This window comes from Trichosurus vulpecula, chromosome 7, assembly GCF_011100635.1.
Source record: "Trichosurus vulpecula isolate mTriVul1 chromosome 7, mTriVul1.pri, whole genome shotgun sequence".
Lineage (NCBI taxonomy): Eukaryota > Metazoa > Chordata > Mammalia > Diprotodontia > Phalangeridae > Trichosurus > Trichosurus vulpecula.
Genome location: NC_050579.1, coordinates 104,300,953 through 104,318,290, shown reverse-complemented (window position 1 = coordinate 104,318,290; position 17,338 = coordinate 104,300,953). Strand labels below are relative to the sequence as shown.

At 35.9% G+C, this 17,338-nt stretch overlaps 1 protein-coding gene across 1 annotated transcript in view; it reads right to left on the bottom strand.

Moving 5' to 3' along the window:
* Positions 1–17,338, bottom strand: part of SYNE1 (spectrin repeat containing nuclear envelope protein 1) — a 593,153-nt gene that overhangs the window by 388,041 nt on the left and 187,774 nt on the right. Inside the window, exons 15-18 of the mRNA XM_036766002.1 lie at positions 13,457–13,553; positions 7,493–7,695; positions 2,738–2,902; positions 1,415–1,567 (exon numbers count right to left, since the gene is read on the bottom strand). Of these exons, the coding sequence (XP_036621897.1) occupies positions 1,415–1,567; positions 2,738–2,902; positions 7,493–7,695; positions 13,457–13,553 (618 nt within the window). The remainder of the gene's footprint in view (positions 1–1,414; positions 1,568–2,737; positions 2,903–7,492; positions 7,696–13,456; positions 13,554–17,338) is intronic.

The window sequence follows — 17,338 nt, the reverse complement described above, 5'->3', positions numbered from 1 at the left end:
TAGTTCAAACTCTTTTATATACCATTCAGGGTCCTTGACAGTCTAAAGTCATCTTACCTTTCCAGCCCCATTTAATACTACTTTCTATCACGCACTCTACACTCCAACTAAACTGGACTATTCACCATCCCCCAGACCAACACACATTGTTTTTTCTCCTCTACGTGTTTCTTCTTATTGTTCCTTAAGCCAAAAATGTCCTCTTTACCTACTGACCTCCTGCTTTAAAGCCCAACATAAATGACATCTCCACAAAGCCTTCCCTGTATGTTGTTGGTATTGTGGTGGTTGTTCAGTTGTGGCTGACTCTTTGTGACAATATTTGGGGTTTTCTTAGCAAAGACACTGGAGTGGTTTGCCATTTCCTTCTCCAGCTCATTTTATAGATGAGGAAACTGAGACAAACAGAGTAAGTGACTTACCCAGAGTCACATTGCTAAGCACTTGGTTTTGCACCACTTGTATTACTTTATCCTGTATTATGGTTAAGTTGGTATAACATCCTCAAATAAAGAGTAAGGGCCAAAACTCTTATCTAAATTACATTGTCTCCTCCAGCACTCCACACAAAGCAGGGGCTTAAGAGTTTATTTAATTGAATCTAGCAGTGTTAGGCACTCAGAGGAAATGGCATAATAATAACAATAATGACTACGTTTTAATATAATTTGTTTTCTTTATAATTCAATGTATTTTATTTTATACATTTAAAAACATCCTTCTGAGGATGGCTCCATAGATTTCACTAGACTGTCAAAGGGATCACTGATACAATAAGATATTAAGAGCATCTGGCTTAGAGATATAAATTTGGGAATCAACTGCATTGAGGTGATAAGTGAATTAGTAAGGATAGATGGGATCACCAAGAAAGAATTCACTGAAGGAAGGTTAATGACAGAACCTTGAAGAACATACACATAATGGGGAAAGAGGGATAGAGAACAGCTAAGATAAAGATAAAGAACAGAAAGAGATAGAGACAGACAGATTCAGGGGAGTATAGGATCATGAAAGCTCTAGAGGTGATGCTCAACAGTGTCAAATATTGAATCTCCATTTAAAAAGATAAATATAGAAAAAAGATCACCAACTTTGGTATTTCAAAGGTCATTTGGTGACCTTTGGGTGGCATAATTTCCTTGGAGTGGTAAGGATGGATTATTGGACCTTTTTGGTAGTTTCATGACCTTTTTATCCAGAAACATTCGGCAGCTGAGGAATGAAAGAACCCACTATAGAGAGTGGAGTTTCCCCAGGGTTGGTAATTGTCAAAACAGTTATGGGAAGCAGAAATTGAGAAGGTAGGCTAAAGAGATATTTTATGATAAACTTGGGTAGAAGGAGGGAAGAACTAGAGATATGTGTAAAACTAGACTGTTTGAAATTTCATGTTGCCAAAAAAGTATCTCACCTCTAAATCTTGAAATAACATCTTGACATTAAGAAAAGAAACGTCGAAAGGCTCAGAAAGTTTCCCATTGGCCTCAGCAGTAAAAACGGACAAAGCGGTAACACAATCCAGATATTCTTTTTTCATTCGGTCAAGCTCATCTGCTCGAGCATACTGTAAAAAGGCGAAAGTACAATATTGTAAAAGCATTATTGTACAGAGATCCAAGAAATCATTACCTTCTTATAAGTTCTATTTAAAAAATTAAGGTTCAAATTCTGATATTTGTCTTAAAGAAGTTTAAATTTGGGGGCAGGCAATAATTTACTACTATCCACGGGTGAGGAAGAAGAGTGACACATAAAACAAAGAGCTTACCAGAGAGATGAATCAAGCATTAATCCCTTTCTAAAATTTAAACTAAGCATACTTATATTTTAGTGTCCTTGAAACAAAGCAATTGAGAGGAAAAAAATGGTAACCAAAGACAAATGGTGATTTCTTCATTATTTCAAAAGATATGTGGTATCATTCATGTTATCGCATCCCATAGATAAGAGGGGACATGGTTATATGCTGCCATGGACTGTTCACATGAGAAACGTTGTTTGTGCTGTCCTTCTGCTAAATCTTGTTTCTAATCTTAAAACTTATGGTTTTTCCCAGGTTCTGGGCCTTTTGGTTTCAGACTTATTTTCCAACTCCGTGATTAGTTTTCTAGATGAGTTGCCTTTCTGAGCTGCTGGCTTTGACATCTGTCTAGCATTCTATGTACAACCTTCGATCTTGGTACTGATGCCGTTGCCCATCAAGCTTATTCTTTTCCAGCCAGGCCTGTTAGTTTTTGCTAAGCTTGAGATGCTCCACTGTACAGATAGTCCCTCATTCTCTCCATAGGAAGCAGGTCTCTAACAACTCTGGGTATTCTCCTCATCTACTCAAACTGTAACCTCTGTATAACTTAGAAGACAGTTTGACAACTTTTTGTGGCCAAAATATTTTATTATTGATGGTGGTCAAACTTCTGGGGATGAATACTGTATTTAGATAGGTTAGTCATTAGAAGACCATATGTTTTGGAGTCAGTGTTCAAAGCCTTTCCACATTGTGAGGACCTAATGCTTCACTGAAATAGCCTTGTAGATGCCTTTTTCAGTTATTTCCACATCATAATAAAACATGCAAAAAGGACTAGACTAGAAAAGAATCTATGACAATGAAAAGCAAATACAGGCCAAACTTTAGCAATTGATATGCCCTTTAGATAAATGACAAAACACTTCTTAAACCATAATACAATATGATAAACATAATAATAATTTTAAACGATTGAGAAAGACTTACTTGTTTCACTTCCATAAACAGTTCTCTCCACCGTCCATTTAACAAAAGCAATTGCTGCTTAAGGTCTCGGGAAACAGTCTCATCACATGTTTCAATAAGAAAATTGCCAGCATCATTCATCGTTGTGTGTTGCTGGATCCAATGAGGTAAATTTCGGAAAAAATCCTGAAGAAAAATTCATGATATTTAAAATATAAAACAAAAAATCTGTAGGTATTCAAAAATATTAGCTCATGATGGTGATGATATATGTATAGTGATATTATAAGTAATCATATATATTATAAATATCACCTATTGCAGGTAATATTTTATAAGACTGTTGAATTTGGGGAAACATTTGATAACCATATTCTCCCTCTGCTGCCTGCTTTTTCTGGCTTCCTTCAAAACAGCTCAAATCCTCCCTTCTGCAAGAGGTCTTTCCTGGTTCCCTCTACTCCCATTTCCTCTCACTAGTACCCTCCTTTTGAAATGAACTCTGATTCACACTATATATACATCCTCCATATGTATAATTATTTGCATTAGAATGGAATTTCTTGAAGGCAGGGATTGTGTTTTTGCCTTTGTTGGTATGTCCAGGGCTTGGCATAGTCCCAGGAACATAGTCAGCTCTATTGAATATCAAGGTTACATTCTAGGATAGAATGGTGGGATAAGGACAAGACTTGTGATTTCACTGCCATAGGGAATTCTCAGCTGAGGAAACTCCCTCTGTTAAAACAGTAGAGCACTGATGGGATAATTGACTTATTCAGGATCACAGAGCACTGGCTCTTTGTCATATGTCAGAGATATATCAATCATTCCAAAATGAGCTCTGTCTACTAGGTTATAGGTACATTAGCATTCATATAACACTTTAAGCTTTGCAAAGTGCTTTACAAATATTATTTCATTTTATTACCATAACAACCCTGGGAGGCAGGAACTACTAAAATCCTCATTTTATAGATGAGAAAACTGAGGCAGAAGGAGGTTAAGTGACTTGATCAGGATCACACAAGCTACTAATTGTTTTAGGGTCAGATTTTAACTCAGGACTTCTTCATTACACATCTAATGTTCTATCCACTGTACTAGCTAGCTGCAATTCAGCACTCTAAAAATATTTAGAGAAATCTTTTGATCCATCTGTCATTTTAAATTTTTTAATTGAATATTATTTAGGTGAATTAGTTTGTATCATAAATACAATCAAATGACAATTAAAAAGAGTTGAGTCAAGAATGTTTTAGGTACATCCTAAGATTGTTCCTCTTTCATTGAGAGGCCAGAAAAACATGCTTAACATAAAAGCAATAATTCCCCTCTCATTTACTTGTTTTTACCCCATTCTTCCTTTTTGCAAACTAAAAATCTCCCAAAGGGACAAAAAGTACCAAATATAACTCACTAGCATTTTAAGTCTTTCAAAATCTATTTTAATAATAACCTATGTGTAGGAGGTTCCCCTACATAAATAGAAAGGAACATTTCTGCTTCTGGTGGATTCACTTTACAAAAGCATCAACACATATGACATTGACTGGCACGCTGCCACCTTATCAGAACAGCCCAAATTGGAATAGGAATGGAAACTCTACCATGCTCAGCTAGACCAAAAACATGCCATCTATATGAAAGCTGATTCATATCAGAGGATGTGTAAATTTTCTCTGCTTCTATCATACATAAGCTTAGAGAACAAATTTAGAGAGATATTTTGCATGCCAACTCATCTGCTATGGCAAACCAAAATAGTCATTCAAACTCAACAAACATATAAAAGCCTACTGTGCAAAAGGCACAGAGCTGGCACAGAAAACTCAAAAATATATGTGATTCGAACTCTTCTCTCAAGAGGTTCAAAATTTGAAAGTGGGAGAAAAAGATGTTCAGTCAAGTAACTCCAATTCCAGTGAAAGTATAGTAAGTACAAAAGAGAGATATTGCAATGTGGAATGGAGAATGAATCAATGAACAGTTACCAAGTGTCTAAGGCACTGTGCTAAGACCTGGGGATACAAAGAGAGTCAAAAGACAGCCCCTACTCACAAGGAGCTTACAATATAACAAGGAAGACATTGCAAACAAATATATGCAAAGCAAGCTATCTATAATATAAAAAGGAAATAATACAGAGGGAAAACACTATATTTAAGAGGGGTTGGGGAAGGCTTCCAGTAAAAGATTAGATTTTAGGATTTAAAGTAAGCTAAGGAGGTAAATAGCTAGAACGGAGAAGTGGGAGCTTTCCAGGAATGTTTAAGAGAAATAACTTTAAACGCAAGATGGCTGAATATGTAGCTAAAGGTTAGAAAGAAGATTAGGGATTCATGGGTATGGTGCCACCTGAAGGGTCTCCAACCAAGAAAAGGTGGAGAGAGTATGAATTTAACTTCTCCTTGAAGGTAGACAGGACATAGAATCATTTAATCCAAGGACCTCTTTTATGGACTAGGATGCTGAGGTCCAAAGGTTACATGAATTGCTACAACTCAATGTTTTTGATTTCATTCCTCCCGGGAGGGAGGGAGAGAGGGAGGGAGAGAGAGAGAGAGAGAGAGAGAGAGAGAGAGAGAGAGAGAGAGAGAGAGTTTGTGTGTGTGTGTGTGCGCGCGCGCCCGCATTTGTTTACCAAATTTTACTTCCAGAATAAAAGGTATTTAAAAAGTATTTAAAGATATAATGACTACATAGTGTGGTCCATTATTAGCAGAATGGCCATTAACTGTAAATGCTCTTTCACAGGTGTGTAGGTAATTAAGGTGGGACTTTTTTTTTTTTTTTACTGTTTTCTCTTTTAGAAATGCTAAAGTAATCAAATGCCTTTGATTAAGCCTTACTAGGTGCAAAGCCCCAGGCCCACACCCTTTTGCTAACTAGATGCTAAGCCCCAAGCTCACACCCTTTGCTGATTAGGTGTGAATCCTTCAGTCCCTGAACAGAGTATAAAAACTCAAAGGTTAGCATTTTGTCTGGGGCTCTCACTCATGGAGGAGTGTTGATTGTGGAGACTCTGAGCAGCCATTGTTAAGAGCCCCTCTGGCTTCGAAGAAACCCAGATGTTTTGTTTGGGGGCTCTCAGTCACTGGAAGAGTGGTGTGGGACTCTGGGCAAGCCGTTGTAACTGCTCCCTCCCCCCCCACCCGCCCCGGCTTTGATAACCCAGACCCATTGGTTTTCTGGTAATTACGAATTGTGATTTGGTCTGTTTATATTGTCTCTGTTTGTAATTTGTTTGTATTTGCTCTGAAGTTCAGGTTGCTGGCTTTTCCTCCTAAACTAAGTGAGTATATATGTTTGATTAAAGTGAGATTGTTAACCCCTTAAAGTTACTTTCCTTAGTAAAGCAGATCAAAGAACCTGTGCTAGCACCTCTTGTTGTTAGTTTTGTTGGGTCATACACCCCAACAGCTGCTTCTAGCTTAATTGTTGTTACAGCAAGCAAAAATGAAGAATGGGATACAAACAAGTAAACTGACAGGGGGATTATTGCTTTTATTCATTTTCCCATCCTGAGCATAAAGCAATTAATCTAAAGGAGAATCCTACAGGTTGAAGGAGCACTGGACTTGGAATCCAAGGAGTTCAGATCTGCCCTCTGCTTTGTGCTGGGTCTGACCCTGATCAAGTTATTTCATCTTTCTGGGCCCATTTCCTCATGTGTAAAAAGTAAAGGTCAGGGAGGTTAAGTGATTTGACCAGGGTCACACATATTGTTAGAGCTAGGATTTGAACTTAGCAAGGTCTCTGGTGCCAAACAGAAGACTCTTTCCAACCTTAATCATTATCTAGTCTAGCCACCCCCTCCACCTCCAAATCCTATGATCTCATGCCTCCATATGTGTCCAGGAGTATGAACAGACAGAAATATACATGCTTGTTAAGTAGTCCTAGTACATGTATAATGTAACTGAGTTAATGTTTACTCCAGTAAAAAAGGAATCTGATATACTCCAAGGTTCTCTATCACTTTAGAATCAAATATAAAATCCTCTTTTGGGTTCAAAGTCCTTCATGACCTTACTCTCCTTACTTTCCAGTCTTCTTATACTTACTCCCCACTAATCCAGTGACACTGGCCTCCTTTCTCTTCTTCAAACAAGACCTTCCATCTCCCAACTGAGCATTTTCACTAATTTTCCCCCATGTCATGAACGCCCTCCCTCCTCATCTCAACATCCTGTGTTCCCTGGCTTCCTTCAAGTCCCATCTAAAATTCCATCTTCTGTAGGAAATCTTTCTGATCTCCCCTTAATCCTAGGCCTATCTTCTGTTGATTATTTCCAATTTACCTTGGCTATCTTGTTTGTATGTAGTTGTTTACGTGTTTTCTCCCCCAATGGATTAGGAGCTCCTTGAGAACAGGGACTATCTTTTGCCTTTCTCTGTATCTTTAGCTCTCAGCACAGTGCCTGACACATAGTAGGTAACTAATAAAATTCTGACTCCCTGGAGTCAACTGCTGACACAAACTGGCTCTGTGATGCTGAGCAAGTAACAACGTTTCAGGGATCTAAAGGTAACTTTCTAATAAGTCTCTCAATTGCATAAGAGATGCCTCAATACATTGGTAAGAGAGAAGTTCCTCTCTTGGGAGTTCCCTTTGCCATTAATTGATAAACCTTGTCCCTATCTCTATCCCCTACTTCAGAGGATTGTGAGGAAAGTGCTTTGTAAACTTTAAAGCAGGGTATAAATATGAATGATTACCCTATACTATTCTTCTTTGCCAAATTCATATTCAGCTCCATAAAGTCAGCTTACCTTTTTGGCATGCTCTGATTGGTTTAACATTTTTTCAGCATCCTCCAGCCAGGCCTGCAGACTGGCCACGGTATTGCTGTACCTGTCCCAGTTAGAAATGACTTCTTCCAGCATGCTCCTGACACTTCTCACTTCCACAGACAAGTTCCTCCATTGAGCAGTTGTTTCATTCATGAATTTCATCACATTCTCTGCCTCTTCCACTGAAACAGATGAAGCAAGATGGAATTTTTAGGTACTGATTTTTCTGGAAGCAGCTGTAGCTGGCAAAGATTAGAAAGCTATTTCATCAAAATTCATAGACCATAAATAATAAAGGATTCCAGAAAGTGATTTTTACTTTAAACATCAATTCTAAGGAGAGGCAACATGGTAGTGGTAGAAAAAGTAATGGCTTTGGAATCCAATGACCCAGGTTCAAATTCCACTTCTGTCAAGTTCAGCTCATGAGACACTGGGAAAGTCATTTAACCCCTCTGGGCCTCAGTTTCCTCATCTGTAAAATGAGGGCATTGGCGTAACTGATGAGTTCCCTCCAACTCCAAATCTATGATCCTATAATTACAATATTTCCACACATTGGTAGACATATACCTTGGTATTTTAATAGGACTTAGTGTTTAACATTGATATGACAAGTATCTCCTAAAACATGGAAATTAATACAGTTCGATAGACAAATAGTTAGTAAACCCTACTAGTCATGAAGCAAAATTACATCAGATTTACCTAGCAGCCATTTCTAAGAATGACTGTTTATAAGATTATAGAAGCACAATATCAAGTGATGTGACTTAGTCATGGAATTTCTAGGGGAAATCGTAGCACAGGCCAGCTTTAGAAGGAGAGATCACAAGTGCAATGAGTTATTTTGTACAAAGGCACTGGGAATCCATGAAAAGGAAAATGGCTTGACTTTAAACAAAAGCACTAGGCATCCATGTACGGGAAAATAGCTTTAGTCCTGCAAGGAGCTGTTTTCACTAGAACAGTTATTCCCCTTGTGTGTGTGCACTGATTATAGCGTCTACATACCTCAGCAGGCGGTTTTCATAAATTGATGTGGCTGACAAATTCACCACTTTGCCTCTGTGGATTTAGCTGAGCTGGTCTAAGTATAACAGACATATAATCTTCCCCTGGACCCATACTTAAAGCTTTTCATTCTAGCTTTATAAGACCTGTTTGAGTTTGCATTCTGCTGGCCCAGAGTACAAGAAACAAGGGTCCACATGACACCACAAGGAGGTTTCGGCGTAAGACTTTAGAAATGATAACAAGCACTTAAATGAGCAGTAAGCACTTAAAATATTGGTTATCATGTATTATAACCAACATGGTTACCATTGTAATCAACTAAGTCTTAATCATTCATACAGTGTAAGTATGATGCCATGTTATCACCCAAGACATTTCATGGTTTAGTTCACTTCTGAGAAAAGTATCATAATCCTAACATTTACATGGCTCTCCTTTTAACTTCTGAGATGCTGCTAATAATACCATTACTAACCAGATCTTGGAGTAAGGTTAAAAAAAGAGCAGTCCTTTATCAAAACGTCAAAATTTGAAAAAATCTCCTTTTTAACCCCAGGAGGACAGAATAGCCATCTGTATTATACCATAATAAAACATGATATAGTCAACCTTCATGATATGTAAAATATAACCTTTTTATTTCAGATTCCAGTAACTGAGTATTTTTAATAATCCACATGAGGCTGCACTAAAGCAGTAGCTCCGAATAAAATGTTTTCTAAGCAGATTAATGATGTGAATGAGATTACACAAAGAACAATAGAAAACTTTTGGGGCAGCAAGGTGGTACTGGATAGAGCTCCCTAGTGAGGAAGAACTAAGATCAAAACCAGCTTCAGACATTTACTAGCTGTATGACCCAGGGCAAATAAGTTAATTGTCTCCCTCAGTTTTCTTAACTGCAAAATGGGGATAATAGCAACTACCTTGCAGGATTGTTGTATTTGTAAAGTGCTTAGCACTGTGCCTGACACCTAGTAGGTGCTATATTAATGCTTCTTCCTTTCTCTTTGTCCTCTTTTAAGTAATTTTTAATGTCTTAAATGATTGACAATGATTTATGCCATCATTAATCATCCTTATCTATTCATAAAAGTAACTATTATATGGAACCTCTATCAGCCAATAATTTTGATGGTTTTGTTTAATATGTGTACTTTATAGTATCAAAATGGCATTTTTTTTGAAATATTTAATTTATAATACTTGATATTCTTTAAAATATTTTGTCATTCAGACTTCACTAATTCACATTGGCCTTCACAAATGCTGGTCAAAGCTGTTGAGGTCATATTGTTATAGTTATCTGGGGAAAGACGATGTGCACTGTGATATATGCAAATTAGTATAATAATGAGTTGTTATAAAAATATACATGTGCACATCCAGGTAGATAACAATAAGTATAGTCTAATAACTTGTTTAACTTGATCTTTTTTCATTTCATTTTTCTTCTAGAGGTTGATGTTAATCATTAGGCCGTCTTTTATATCACATCTGAAGACAGAATACAAGCTTTATGGAAATTATCTCAAAGGCTGTGGGTAACATCACTAAGAAAGAGAATAATGAACTAATTTCACAGGATTTTGCATGGTTTCTTTGGCTGTTTCAGAAAACAAAGTTTAACATTCTTTTATGGGAGTAGAGAGAAGTACAAAACAAACTGCCATGGCTCATAGAACACAACAAGCTATATCTTAACATTAGCTGGCATTTTTTTTTCCTTTAGCTGTAACATACATACATATATATATGTATATATATGTATGTATGTATGTATGTATGTATGTATGTATATGTGTATACATACATATATATTTTATACATTATTTCAAAACTATTTCCACACTTCAAAGTTCCATGATTTCAAAAATGTAGATATTTCCTCTACAAATTCAGATTGCCATCCCTCTTGCCTCATATTCCAGAATTGTTGAGGCAAAAAAAAAAGTTCCATGCTTGGTGGTACACATTCTAGTAGAAAGCTTGTCTGGATTTGGTTCCAGTATATTTGTCCTTAGATGACAAGCATGCAGTCTATCAATACTAAATCTATATTCAAAACCTTTCCAAAGCTTGTCCTCCACTGACACAGCTTTCAAAAATCCTAAATTGAAGTGGAGACACCATGTCAACAACATTCTTTTATTAGATGTGCCTATAAAACATTAAACCATGTAACTTAGTTTCCATTAGAAATGACCTACTCAATGGTTATCTTAAAAGGACTCAAATGAGATGAAATATACTGAGTGATTTGTCTCCCTGAAACACTACATAAATGTCAGTTGTCACTACTATTATTACTAATTCCGTGATACTCACTATGGCTTCATCCCAGACATGCGTGGTTTAGGGATCTTAAGGATTTGTAGACTGTCATTTGATAACATACTTTGGAGTTTTGTACCCTAATAAAAACACTTACAAATACTTTCTAAAGCCTAAAAAAATAAAGAACTATTGAAAGGTCATTATGGGAATATGTATGCATGTGTATGTATGTACGTATGCATGTATGTATCTATGTATACATACTGTCAATCAATACAGATAGTCACAAAAACATACACTTTTAGCATATGAAGGAATGTTAGAACTCACCTTGTTTAATCCCTATTGAAAGCATGAAACTTGTTTACACTATCTCCAGTAAGCAGTTATCCAGAATGTTCCTAAAATTTTTAGGTGACAACGCACTGAGTACCTTACCCCTGAAAACACCTCTTTACATATTTGGACAATTCTAACAATGAGGGAAAAAAAATCTACTTTTATGTAAAAACCTGCCTCTGCAACTTTGAATCATGTTCTGCCCACCAGGGGCAAGAAAAGCAAGTCAAATCCCTCTTCAACAAGAAAACCCTTAAAAATCTGAAGCCAGAATTCTGATCAACACAATGACCAACCATAATTCCAGCGGGCTCATGAAATAGTCTTTTGTCAAAGAGATGATGGACCCAGAGAGAGAGAGAGAGACACAGAGAGACAGAGACAGAGACTGAGAAAGATGTATGTGTATGTATATATGTATATGTATATGTAGGGTATAGGTATCGGTATATGTATATGATACACCTGTACACATATATTTATATGTATAGATAGATATAGATACAGATAGAGATAATGGTCAAAGTAGGAACTTATGTTTTTTTTGACTACATATGTTTATGATATGGGTTTTGTTTTTCTTGCCTTCTCATCTGGGTAAGAGGAGTGTGATATAATTAATAAAATTTAAGATAGTAAATATATTTTAAGTCACCACATATTTAACATACATGTGTGTAACATACATATGTATGTATGTGTATACACACACAAAATGTATTCATCTTTTCTCATACAGTGTGTGTGCTTTCTCACTCCTACCAGTTCATTCATGACATGCCAAGAGTCTGCAGTGCCCTGTACTTTCATCTCCAAATATCTTTTTTGCCATTAAAGGATCATCTCACATACCACTTCTCCTTTGACACCTTCCCTGATCATCCATCTTTGGTGTGATCCACCTTTCTTAGAATTCCTTTACCCCTTGTTTGAATCATTCTTGTAGTAGCTATCACATATTACATTACAGTTATTTGCGTTCTTGTCTCTCTCCTCTGCTGAAATGTAAACACTTTGAAGGAAGATGCCATGCCTAATTCATCTTTATATTTCTACCAGCTCCTAACACTGTGCCTTTATGTAAATAGAACATTTTTATATATTATATATATATATATATATATATAACACTGTGCCTTTTATATAAAAGATGCACAAGAGATGTCTGTTATATGAAATCATTGCAAATAATGTTATATTAAGAGAATAATTGTCTAACCTCAGCTCTTTTCCTAGCTCTGTAATGTTGGGTGGCTTATAGATAAAGTGAGCCATGGCTGGTAAACACATGGATTGGAGCCATCAGGACCAGACAAACTGTATCAGCCTCAATGTAGCTACTACTTGATTTGAAAGTAATTTGATGAGCCCACAGAGGTGTAGAGGGTTGCGGAATGACTTGTAATATATTATTCTAGAGTGGTGTCTTTGGCTATGCACCAACCTCCTTTGGCTCACCTCTATAAAAACATCACCATTTGCTCTTATCTGTTTCAGCCATCTGGGAAGGGATAATGGTCTGGATAGAGTCTACTTTCAGGAAATCATTTGCTGCTTGGAGATGTGGTCTCATTTCCCTGAGCAGATAATGAGATAGGCCAAAATGGATGACTTGTATTCTTTTTCTAATAGTATGTCCATCGACAGTTTTTATAAATTGCCCAATAGACTCTGTAATTAGATCAATTTAAGATGGACCATACTATTTCTTTGTTCTTCACTAGATAGGATACGACTACCATACCTCTTTCTTATGACCTGATTCAATTTTCCATATAGGGAAGCAGAAGAGTTGTGATGAAATGCCTTGTCAGAGGTCATATACAGAAAACGAGAAAAGCATATTTCAATCCCATCACCAAGGCTATGTTGTGAATATTGAGTTATATCATGATTAGTTGATGTCTTTTCGCTAATTAAGACACATCTTTAAGTGATCATACTATTTGTCACTCCAATTATTTTGTCTTATCAAAAGGCATCAAGAGTAAGCTAAGAGAACTTTGTAAACACAAAAGGGAAAAAAGTACACTTCTGAAAATTATCATTCTCTTTTCCTGATCAAAACCAAGAATAGTACAGCATAATATACATACTCTTTTGTCAATGAAGATACTTATGCATATACAGAATTCTATGCAGATCTTGTATAGCTTTATTACAGGTGACTTAATGAATTCAGCTCAGCAGGTCAAAGCCACCCCAGTGTGGAGTCAGCTACTAAATGCATTCTCAGTATGTTAATAAGAAGGCAGATTAAAAGCAATACATGTTAGCATTTATTGTAGGAGATCTTGCAAGATGCTTTACCTGAGCCATCTGCTTTGACATACATTTCAGCAGCCTCCTTCAAGATATGGTATGTCACTTCATATTGTTCAAAGAATTTACTATTTTCTATAAAAGACTAGAAAAGAAGCAATCAATTAGAAGGCAAAAGGAAATTAGTATAAGACAAAAGGTATGTTTATATGGAAAATTAAACATAGATTTTAATCTGCCACCTTTTTCTTCAAAGCAGGTAGGTGGCTCGTTTTCCCTGTAATTTTGGGATCCTTCATCAATGCACATCAAATGGTTTCATTACTATAATTAAACAAAGATTCTCTTGTGTTTATTAGTTATTTCCACTTTGGTTTTTTTCCCCAATATATGACTCTAATGTTCTAAGAAAAGAAATCCTTTCTTTCATGACCCTTGGGCTTGCTCCTGGAAAAGATGAAGGATCCCTAGAGAGAACAATCCTAGCATTTTCAAAATACTAAATTAAGAGGTACATTTTTAAGCCTTCTGCTGGGCTGCAGCAGTGGGATTCCTTTGCATTCTGAATATTCTTTGCCCCTAAGTGACTGCTCTGTAGGTACTTCAATTTATAAACAAAATGGTACAGTGCTCAAACATTTCCCTTATAAAAAAATGCCTATTTTTATATGTAGAAAATACATCAAGATAACATTTCATTCTTTCCACACAGTGACATATTTCAATGGTCTAGCACAAAGCCCTTAGAGACAAAGTAATTCATAGCATGAAGCTTTTTTAAAAAATTAAAACCAAGAAAAAAAGATGTTTTTCTAGATATGTAAAAAAACACCACATTATAAACGTCAATGAAACAAAAGCAGAAACTTGAAAACACAACACCAAAGCAAAATGTTAATGAATTACCTAAATGTAATTGATGTTGTATTCTTGGAAACATAAAATGAATCTTCACCCATAGACCAAAAAAATTGAAAAATTAGACAACTATGTAGATATCCAGGCCAAAGCTAACTTTGCCAATGGAATAAGAGGTTTTTTGGCAGATATTTTGGCAGAGAGGGGAAGAAGGGATATTTGTTTTATAAAGAGTACAGAAAGCTTCAGTTGTCAGTTCTCACAATTTCCATCATTTAAAAAAATTTTAAAAATATCTCAAATATGTGTTATAAAATTAGTCCGGAAGACCAGACTAAGTGCTTAGTATATCATTTGTAGATATAAAATTTCTTTACAGCAATTCCATAGGAAGAAACACTCAGACCACTGTTGATGAATGCTTAGTATATTTCAAGATGACTGTAGGATTCATGCCCAATATGCCATTTTTGGAAGAACATGCAAATAATTTGCCCTTAAACAAGACTGTTCATTTTCATGGATAAGAGTAGGTGGTGACTACTTTCCATAGCAACTGCAATGCACTCTATTGTTGATGTTGAAATAAATAAGTCACACTCTCATTAGTTTTTAACGTCATTGAGATTCCTAGAAAAGTACAAAAAACTTTTCTTTAAAAAAAAACAACTCTATAATTGAAATGTGTTTCAGTAATCTAAATGTAGATAAAACCTAATAAGGCTTAATCAAGTAAGTAAATTTCTGTCTAAAACTCAAGCACACAATGCCAAAAACTGGAAAGACCGAAGGTGGGATTATGAAAAATAATCTCTATTTTCCTTGAGCAGTTCTTACTCTAAAACTTCCTTAACCAGCAGAATTCAGCTGATGAGCTCCATATCTTGTATGTATTAAATTTATTTTGATTTTAAGTCTAAACTATAAAGAAGGCATTAGTTCTATGATTTTTACATCAAGTAGCAACAATAATGCCTGGTACTTAGCTAGCCTAAATCATTCATGATAATAATGGTTTAATAATCCAAAAACGTCAAACAAATTGAGGTCCAGTAAGAAAAAAAATAATGTGCTAGAGTATATTAAAGATTGAATAAAGATGAGCAAGAAGGAATTGTTCATTTTCAGATTACTAGGAGGCTGAAGCATTCAAGAAAAAATATATTTAAATATAATGTAGTAAACAGGAAACCTAGGGACATGGGGGTGGGGAAATGGAGAGCTCTTCATCTGAGTCCTCAACTTATTAACTTTATGACTGCAGCCAGGTTACTTAACATCTCTAAGCCTCAGTTTCTATATCTGCAAAATGTGGACATTAATATCTTTATTATCTATTTCACAGGGTTATTTGAGGAAAGTGTTCCATAAGCCCTAAAATACTATAAAAAGTTTATTATTACATTATTAAAATATATCATATGTAAAAGAAGAGATATGGAATAATTGAGAGAGAATTAGACTTGGAGTCAGGAGGATCAGTCAAGTGAACCTACACATATCTATATTCAGATACCTACATCTCGTTTGACTATGAGGAAGTCACTTCCACTCTCAGTGTCTCTTACAGCTCTCTAATCACATCATTTACAGCAAGAACCTCATAAACTTTTTTTCCCCTGAGGGAAGAACTTTGAAGACCTAAAAGTACTTCCTAAATTTGAGATGTCATGATTCTCATTCTTTCAAAGATGAAAAACCTTATTTTTGAATTTTCCTTTTAGCGAAGTGATGAATTGAATGTAGGTATTTTGTGTGTGTGTGTTATTTTACATTCTCCTTAGATTCTTTTGTCTTAGATGTGCAACTTCAAGGTGAATCATTTGAGAACCTAAAGTATACTATTAGCCAAGATTACTTTAATTGGATAATTGCCTGGATCATTCTTCCAGCAAAGATTTGGGACTATGAATTATGCTATCAGTAAAGATTTTGGCAAAAGGAGCTCTAGAAAGAAGGTGCTTCAAAAAAACATTCGAAGACCACACAATTCTCTATTTTAATCAAGGTGACTAGATCTTTCCTGACATCAGGTAAAAAGAAAAATATACAAAGTTATCCAGGATGCGAATTATAATAATTACAAGGTACTTGCTTCACAATTATATCACAATTTACTTAACTATGTAGACAGCAAACAAATAACTTTGAAGAATAAATTATCTGGACTAGCTTTGCATGTGAATTAAATTAAGTAACCATGCAATTGCCACATCTTTACTTGATCCTTGATAGAAGCTAAGAGAGTTAGGTAAGGATAGAGTGCTTTCAGACACAGGCAAAGGCACTGAGTCTGGAGATGAAATATCTTATGGATAGTAAAAATTAGGCAGCGTGGAGGATAGACTGAAGATTTGATATAGGGAACTAATTAGGAAGTTGTTGAAATGATATAGAGAAATGTGATGAAAACCTGAATTAGGATAGTTCTGTGAGTGAAGAGAAGTGAATTTGTTGTTCATCCTTCATTTCTTTTTGAGGGGAGAATGCAGGGCAATTGGGGTTAAGTGACTTGCACAAGGTCACACAGCTGGTAAGTGTGTCAACTGTCTGAGGCCGGATTTGAACTCAGTCCTCCTGACTCCAGAGCTGGTACTCTACTCACTGTGCCACCTAGCTGCCCCATCATCCTTCATTTTCAAAAAGAAGCAGTGACATCATAAAGTGATGTCTTGACTTGCACATGAATTGGATTAAAGTGAGGTGGAGTTGCACAACCATCAGCCTCATTCATTCTTCTAGAGACATTGAAGTCCAATGAATAGGGATATTGTGAGAATAGAATTGACGACTTTTGGGATTTAGGAAGTGAGAGAAAATGAAGGGTAGGGAGAGACCCAAAGGTTTCAAACTTCACTGATTACAAGAATTGTAGTGCCCGAGACAGAAATAGGGACGTTTGGAAAGTTTGAATTTGTTGTTCCAATTTGACAGATGCCAAACCAGAATACATATAGGCAATACTGCTGAGAGGAATGAAAACCATAGCTCCTGAATTTCATTAGAGTAAATACAGCAGAAATGGCAGCAGAACCCAATTCCATAAATACTTAAAAAGCACCTACCAATCAC